The 9,116-nt window shown below is 44.1% G+C and overlaps 1 protein-coding gene across 1 annotated transcript in view; it reads right to left on the bottom strand.

Annotated features, from left to right (window-relative positions):
* LOC135545412 (vascular endothelial growth factor receptor 3-like) overlaps positions 1–8,874 on the bottom strand; it is a 272,156-nt gene extending 263,282 nt beyond the window's left edge. Inside the window, exon 1 of the mRNA XM_064973018.1 lies at positions 8,587–8,874. Within this exon, the coding sequence (XP_064829090.1) occupies positions 8,587–8,644 (58 nt within the window). The 5' untranslated portion in view covers positions 8,645–8,874. The remainder of the gene's footprint in view (positions 1–8,586) is intronic.
* Between the last annotated feature and the right edge of the window lie 242 nt (positions 8,875–9,116).

Genomic DNA, 9,116 nt, shown 5'->3' with positions numbered 1-9,116 from the left:
GTTAGATCCCATGTATTATAGACTGTACCTATAACCAGCTCCCCAGTAGGTTAGATCCCATGTATTATAGACTGTACCTATAACCAGCTCCCCAGTAGGTTAGATCCCATGTATTATAGACTGTACCTATAACCAGCTCCCCAGTAGGTTAGATCCCATGTATTATAGACTGCCCCTATAACCAGCTCCCCAGTAGGTTAGATCCCATGTATTATAGACTGTACCTATAACCAGCTCCCCAGTAGGTTAGATCCCATGTATTATAGACCCCTATAACCAGCTCCCCAGTAGGTTAGATCCCATGTATTATAGACTGTACCTATAACCAGCTCCCCAGTAGGTTAGATCCCATGTATTATAGACTGTACCTATAACCAGCTCCCCAGTAGGTTAGATCCCATGTATTATAGACTGCCCTATAACCAGCTCCCCAGTAGGTTAGATCCCATGTATTATAGACTGTACCTATAACCAGCTCCCCAGTAGGTTAGATCCCATGTATTATAGACTGTACCTATAACCAGCTCCCCAGTAGGTTAGATCCCATGTATTATAGACTGCCCTATAACCAGCTCCCCAGTAGGTTAGATCCCATGTATTATAGACTGCCCCTATAACCAGCTCCCCAGTAGGTTAGATCCCATGTATTATAGACTGCCCCTATAACCAGCTCCCCAGTAGGTTAGATCCCATGTATTATAGACTGTACCTATAACCAGCTCCCCAGTAGGTTAGATCCCATGTATTATAGACTGTACCTATAACCAGCTCCCCAGTAGGTTAGATCCCATGTATTATAGACTGTACCTATAACCAGCTCCCCAGTAGGTTAGATCCCATGTATTATAGACTGCCCCTATAACCAGCTCCCCAGTAGGTTAGATCCCATGTATTATAGACTGTACCTATAACCAGCTCCCCAGTAGGTTAGATCCCATGTATTATAGACTGCCCCTATAACCAGCTCCCCAGTAGGTTAGATCCCATGTATTATAGACTGCCCCTATAACCAGCTCCCCAGTAGGTTAGATCCCATGTATTATAGACTGTACCTATAACCAGCTCCCCAGTAGGTTAGATCCCATGTATTATAGACTGCCCCTATAACCAGCTCCCCAGTAGGTTAGATCCCATGTATTATAGACTGCCCTATAACCAGCTCCCCAGTAGGTTAGATCCCATGTATTATAGACTGCCCCTATAACCAGCTCCCCAGTAGGTTAGATCCCATGTATTATAGACTGTACCTATAACCAGCTCCCCAGTAGGTTAGATCCCATGTATTATAGACTGTACCTATAACCAGCTCCCCAGTAGGTTAGATCCCATGTATTATAGACTGTACCTATAACCAGCTCCCCAGTAGGTTAGATCCCATGTATTATAGACTGCCCCTATAACCAGCTCCCCAGTAGGTTAGATCCCATGTATTATAGACTGTACCTATAACCAGCTCCCCAGTAGGTTAGATCCCATGTATTATAGACTGCCCTATAACCAGCTCCCCAGTAGGTTAGATCCCATGTATTATAGACTGTACCTATAACCAGCTCCCCAGTAGGTTAGATCCCATGTATTATAGACTGTACCTATAACCAGCTCCCCAGTAGGTTAGATCCCATGTATTATAGACTGTACCTATAACCAGCTCCCCAGTAGGTTAGATCCCATGTATTATAGACTGTACCTATAACCAGCTCCCCAGTAGGTTAGATCCCATGTATTATAGACTGCCCTATAACCAGCTCCCCAGTAGGTTAGATCCCATGTATTATAGACTGCCCTATAACCAGCTCCCCAGTAGGTTAGATCCCATGTATTATAGACTGCCCCTATAACCAGCTCCCCAGTAGGTTAGATCCCATGTATTATAGACTGTACCTATAACCAGCTCCCCAGTAGGTTAGATCCCATGTATTATAGACTGCCCCTATAACCAGCTCCCCAGTAGGTTAGATCCCATGTATTATAGACTGTACCTATAACCAGCTCCCCAGTAGGTTAGATCCCATGTATTATAGACTGCCCTATAACCAGCTCCCCAGTAGGTTAGATCCCATGTATTATAGACTGTACCTATAACCAGCTCCCCAGTAGGTTAGATCCCATGTATTATAGACTGTACCTATAACCAGCTCCCCAGTAGGTTAGATCCCATGTATTATAGACTGTACCTATAACCAGCTCCCCAGTAGGTTAGATCCCATGTATTATAGACTGTACCTATAACTAGCTCCCCAGTAGGTTAGATCCCATGTATTATAGACTGTAGCTCCCCAGTAGGTTAGATCCCATGTATTATAGACCTATAACCAGCTCCCCAGTAGGTTAGATCCCATGTATTATAGACTGCCCCTATAACCAGCTCCCCAGTAGGTTAGATCCCATGTATTATAGACTGCCCTATAACCAGCTCCCCAGTAGGTTAGATCCCATGTATTATAGACTGCCCCTATAACCAGCTCCCCAGTAGGTTAGATCCCATGTATTATAGACTGCCCCTATAACCAGCTCCCCAGTAGGTTAGATCCCATGTATTATAGACTGCCCTATAACCAGCTCCCAGTAGGTTAGATCCCATGTATTATAGACTGTACCTATAACCAGCTCCCCAGTAGGTTAGATCCCATGTATTATAGACTGTACCTATAACCAGCTCCCCAGTAGGTTAGATCCCATGTATTATAGACTGTACCTATAACTAGCTCCCCAGTAGGTTAGATCCCATGTATTATAGACTGTACCTATAACCAGCTCCCCAGTAGGTTAGATCCCATGTATTATAGACTGCCCCTATAACCAGCTCCCCAGTAGGTTAGATCCCATGTATTATAGGTTAGATCCCATGTATTATAGACTGCCCTATAACCAGCTCCCCAGTAGGTTAGATCCCATGTATTATAGACTGTACCTATAACCAGCTCCCCAGTAGGTTAGATCCCATGTATTATAGACTGTACCTATAACCAGCTCCCCAGTAGGTTAGATCCCATGTATTATAGACTGTACCTATAACTAGCTCCCCAGTAGGTTAGATCCCATGTATTATAGACTGTACCTATAACCAGCTCCCCAGTAGGTTAGATCCCATGTATTATAGACTGCCCCTATAACCAGCTCCCCAGTAGGTTAGATCCCATGTATTATAGACTGCCCTATAACCAGCTCCCCAGTAGGTTAGATCCCATGTATTATAGACTGCCCCTATAACCAGCTCCCCAGTAGGTTAGATCCCATGTATTATAGACTGCCCCTATAACCAGCTCCCCAGTAGGTTAGATCCCATGTATTATAGACTGCTCCCCCCTATAACCAGCTCCCCAGTAGGTTAGATCCCATGTATTATAGACTGCCCTATAACCTGCTCCCCTGTTGGTTAGATCCCTTGTATTATAGACTGCCCTATAACCAGCTCCCCAGTAGGTTAGATCCCATGTATTATAGACTGCCCTATAACCAGCTCCCCAGTAGGTTAGATCCCATGTATTATAGACTGCCCCTATAACCAGCTCCCCAGTAGGTTAGATCCCATGTATTATAGACTGTACCTATAACCAGCTCCCCAGTAGGTTAGATCCCATGTATTATAGACTGTACCTATAACCAGCTCCCCAGTAGGTTAGATCCCATGTATTATAGACTGTACCTATAACCAGCTCCCCAGTAGGTTAGATCCCATGTATTATAGACTGTACCTATAACCAGCTCCCCAGTAGGTTAGATCCCATGTATTATAGACTGTACCTATAACCAGCTCCCCAGTAGGTTAGATCCCATGTATTATAGACTGTACCTATAACCAGCTCCCCAGTAGGTTAGATCCGTATTATAGACTGATCCCCTATAACCAGCTCCCCATGTATTATAGACTGCCCTATAACCAGCTCCCCAGTAGGTTAGATCCCATGTATTATAGACTGCCCCTATAACCAGCTCCCCAGTAGGTTAGATCCCATGTATTATAGACTGTACCTATAACCAGCTCCCCAGTAGGTTAGATCCCATGTATTATAGACTGCCCCTATAACCAGCTCCCCAGTAGGTTAGATCCCATGTATTATAGACTGCCCCTATAACCAGCTCCCCAGTAGGTTAGATCCCATGTATTATAGACTGCCCCTATAACCAGCTCCCCAGTAGGTTAGATCCCATGTATTATAGACTGTACCTATAACCAGCTCCCCAGTAGGTTAGATCCCATGTATTATAGACTGCCCTATAACCAGCTCCCCAGTAGGTTAGATCCCATGTATTATAGACTGTACCTATAACCAGCTCCCCAGTAGGTTAGATCCCATGTATTATAGACTGCCCCTATAACCAGCTCCCCAGTAGGTTAGATCCCATGTATTATAGACTGCCCTATAACCAGCTCCCCAGTAGGTTAGATCCCATGTATTATAGACTGTACCTATAACCAGCTCCCCAGTAGGTTAGATCCCATGTATTATAGACTGCCCCTATAACCAGCTCCCCAGTAGGTTAGATCCCATGTATTATAGACTGCCCCTATAACCAGCTCCCCAGTAGGTTAGATCCCATGTATTATAGACTGTACCTATAACCAGCTCCCCAGTAGGTTAGATCCCATGTATTATAGACTGTACCTATAACCAGCTCCCCAGTAGGTTAGATCCCATGTATTATAGACTGTACCTATAACCAGCTCCCCAGTAGGTTAGATCCCATGTATTATAGACTGCCCCTATAACCAGCTCCCCAGTAGGTTAGATCCCATGTATTATAGACTGTACCTATAACCAGCTCCCCAGTAGGTTAGATCCCATGTATTATAGACTGCCCCTATAACCAGCTCCCCAGTAGGTTAGATCCCATGTATTATAGACTGTACCTATAACCAGCTCCCCAGTAGGTTAGATCCCATGTATTATAGACTGTACCTATAACCAGCTCCCCAGTAGGTTAGATCCCATGTATTATAGACTGCCCTATAACCAGCTCCCCAGTAGGTTAGATCCCATGTATTATAGACTGTACCTATAACCAGCTCCCCAGTAGGTTAGATCCCATGTATTATAGACTGTACCTATAACCAGCTCCCCAGTAGGTTAGATCCCATGTATTATAGACTGCCCTATAACCAGCTCCCCAGTAGGTTAGATCCCATGTATTATAGACTGCCCCTATAACCAGCTCCCCAGTAGGTTAGATCCCATGTATTATAGACTGCCCCTATAACCAGCTCCCCAGTAGGTTAGATCCCATGTATTATAGACTGTACCTATAACCAGCTCCCCAGTAGGTTAGATCCCATGTATTATAGACTGTACCTATAACCAGCTCCCCAGTAGGTTAGATCCCATGTATTATAGACTGTACCTATAACCAGCTCCCCAGTAGGTTAGATCCCATGTATTATAGACTGCCCCTATAACCAGCTCCCCAGTAGGTTAGATCCCATGTATTATAGACTGTACCTATAACCAGCTCCCCAGTAGGTTAGATCCCATGTATTATAGACTGCCCCTATAACCAGCTCCCCAGTAGGTTAGATCCCATGTATTATAGACTGCCCCTATAACCAGCTCCCCAGTAGGTTAGATCCCATGTATTATAGACTGTACCTATAACCAGCTCCCCAGTAGGTTAGATCCCATGTATTATAGACTGCCCCTATAACCAGCTCCCCAGTAGGTTAGATCCCATGTATTATAGACTGCCCTATAACCAGCTCCCCAGTAGGTTAGATCCCATGTATTATAGACTGCCCCTATAACCAGCTCCCCAGTAGGTTAGATCCCATGTATTATAGACTGTACCTATAACCAGCTCCCCAGTAGGTTAGATCCCATGTATTATAGACTGTACCTATAACCAGCTCCCCAGTAGGTTAGATCCCATGTATTATAGACTGTACCTATAACCAGCTCCCCAGTAGGTTAGATCCCATGTATTATAGACTGCCCCTATAACCAGCTCCCCAGTAGGTTAGATCCCATGTATTATAGACTGTACCTATAACCAGCTCCCCAGTAGGTTAGATCCCATGTATTATAGACTGCCCTATAACCAGCTCCCCAGTAGGTTAGATCCCATGTATTATAGACTGTACCTATAACCAGCTCCCCAGTAGGTTAGATCCCATGTATTATAGACTGTACCTATAACCAGCTCCCCAGTAGGTTAGATCCCATGTATTATAGACTGTACCTATAACCAGCTCCCCAGTAGGTTAGATCCCATGTATTATAGACTGTACCTATAACCAGCTCCCCAGTAGGTTAGATCCCATGTATTATAGACTGCCCTATAACCAGCTCCCCAGTAGGTTAGATCCCATGTATTATAGACTGCCCTATAACCAGCTCCCCAGTAGGTTAGATCCCATGTATTATAGACTGCCCCTATAACCAGCTCCCCAGTAGGTTAGATCCCATGTATTATAGACTGTACCTATAACCAGCTCCCCAGTAGGTTAGATCCCATGTATTATAGACTGCCCCTATAACCAGCTCCCCAGTAGGTTAGATCCCATGTATTATAGACTGTACCTATAACCAGCTCCCCAGTAGGTTAGATCCCATGTATTATAGACTGCCCTATAACCAGCTCCCCAGTAGGTTAGATCCCATGTATTATAGACTGTACCTATAACCAGCTCCCCAGTAGGTTAGATCCCATGTATTATAGACTGTACCTATAACCAGCTCCCCAGTAGGTTAGATCCCATGTATTATAGACTGTACCTATAACCAGCTCCCCAGTAGGTTAGATCCCATGTATTATAGACTGTACCTATAACTAGCTCCCCAGTAGGTTAGATCCCATGTATTATAGACTGTACCTATAACCAGCTCCCCAGTAGGTTAGATCCCATGTATTATAGACTGCCCCTATAACCAGCTCCCCAGTAGGTTAGATCCCATGTATTATAGACTGCCCTATAACCAGCTCCCCAGTAGGTTAGATCCCATGTATTATAGACTGTACCTATAACTAGCTCCCCAGTAGGTTAGATCCCATGTATTATAGACTGCCCCTATAACCAGCTCCCCAGTAGGTTAGATCCCATGTATTATAGACTGTACCTATAACCAGCTCCCCAGTAGGTTAGATCCCATGTATTATAGACTGCCCCTATAACCAGCTCCCCAGTAGGTTAGATCCCATGTATTATAGACTGCCCCTATAACCAGCTCCCCAGTAGGTTAGATCCCATGTATTATAGACTGCCCCTATAACCAGCTCCCCAGTAGGTTAGATCCCATGTATTATAGACTGTACCTATAACCAGCTCCCCAGTAGGTTAGATCCCATGTATTATAGACTGACCCTATAACCAGCTCCCCAGTAGGTTAGATCCCATGTATTATAGACTGCCCCTATAACCAGCTCCCCAGTAGGTTAGATCCCATGTATTATAGACTGTACCTATAACCAGCTCCCCAGTAGGTTAGATCCCATGTATTATAGACTGCCCCTATAACCAGCTCCCCAGTAGGTTAGATCCCATGTATTATAGACTGTACCTATAACCAGCTCCCCAGTAGGTTAGATCCCATGTATTATAGACTGTACCTATAACCAGCTCCCCAGTAGGTTAGATCCCATGTATTATAGACTGTACCTATAACCAGCTCCCCAGTAGGTTAGATCCCATGTATTATAGACTGCCCTATAACCAGCTCCCCAGTAGGTTAGATCCCATGTATTATAGACTGCCCCTATAACCAGCTCCCCAGTAGGTTAGATCCCATCATCCAAAAGGATTCAATCATGATTAGGTCATCACATTAAACTCCACCCAGGTATCTTCTATCCCCCGGGTTTTCTTGATTAATTACCTCCAATGATATTTAATTCTCTGTCTCTCTTTCTAACCACAGTATTGTAGGACGTCCCAAATGGCAACATATTCCCTATATAGTGCACTACTTTTGACCAGGGCCCATAGAGTTCTGGTCAAATGCAGTGCACTATATGGGTAATAGGGTGCCATTCGGGACGCTTGTAAGACTCCCCGTAGTGACGGTGCGTCCTTTATCTAATGAATGTATCTTTCTCCACAGACCATCACATTGTGGTCCGGATGTCAACGCTGTTTTCCCATTCATTCATAAGTAAGCAATCATAATTTTACAAAACAATTCATAAGAAAAGCCCGTTTTAGGTCTCTAGCTGAAGATCGACAAAACTCATATTCACATAGAAAACCGTAGTTGTAGAGGTAGGATACACGTACAAATGAATTGCCTATTCATTAGCTTAGGAAATCACAAAAACAACTTCATAACGCAATCTTTCTTTTTCGGTGGTTTTTAATTGACCAAGCACCGGGGCCAATCAGCTGTAGAAACAAAAACTTATGTCATATCAGACTATGATGTCAGTGAATATGAGAATGAAGTTGTCCGGCTGAGTTGGAGAACACTTATTTTAACGTAGCTAATTAAAACTTACATAAAATATATAGTATTCCTAAAATAATGGGTTATTATCCTAGTCCACATCTGTTACAAAACAACACACGACAAAGATTCTATGAGAATCTTTCCGGGATAAACTTCTGACTGCGCTGTATCCAAAACGGTCGGATAATCAAACAAAGCGCCTTTCTCCACTTACCTGAAGAAGCAGCGATCCCAAACCAAATCCGACAGAAACACGTCAAATCTCTCTTCATTTCCAATTCTCCAGTCCTGCGAAGGTTTAACCGAGTATGATTTTTTACTACAAAACGTCGCGTGTTTGAGATGTTGACTGCAAGAGCCGCAGAGAAAAGGGGGTCAAATAAAACTCGGTGAGGGATAACGGGACAAACTCAGGTGCGCGTGGAAGTGGGAAGCGGTGACTCTGTCATTAGAACCGCGCGAGGAGGATGTGCTTGGTGAAATGGAGAAAACTAAAATAAACCTTTTCCTATTTTCCTGTTTTAAAAAAAAACAAAAGGATGAATCAAGTCCTGAATGGACCCACAATGGTTTCCTTTTCCCTCGCTCGTGACTGGCACGCACACATAGGACACACACACGGGCACACGCACACACACGCCACTCTCGTTCATGAAACAGGCTAAGCCTTCCAGTCACCGTGGAGGAATCCCACGAGAAATGTCCTTCCTGGAGTGAAGATGTAATCCCAACACTATATTATTA

The sequence above is a fragment of the Oncorhynchus masou genome, chromosome 9, assembly GCF_036934945.1.
Source record: "Oncorhynchus masou masou isolate Uvic2021 chromosome 9, UVic_Omas_1.1, whole genome shotgun sequence".
NCBI classification, from domain to species: Eukaryota; Metazoa; Chordata; class Actinopteri; order Salmoniformes; family Salmonidae; genus Oncorhynchus; species Oncorhynchus masou.
The sequence above is the reverse complement of the archived record's forward strand: the minus strand, read 5'-3'. Positions and strand labels throughout refer to the sequence as shown.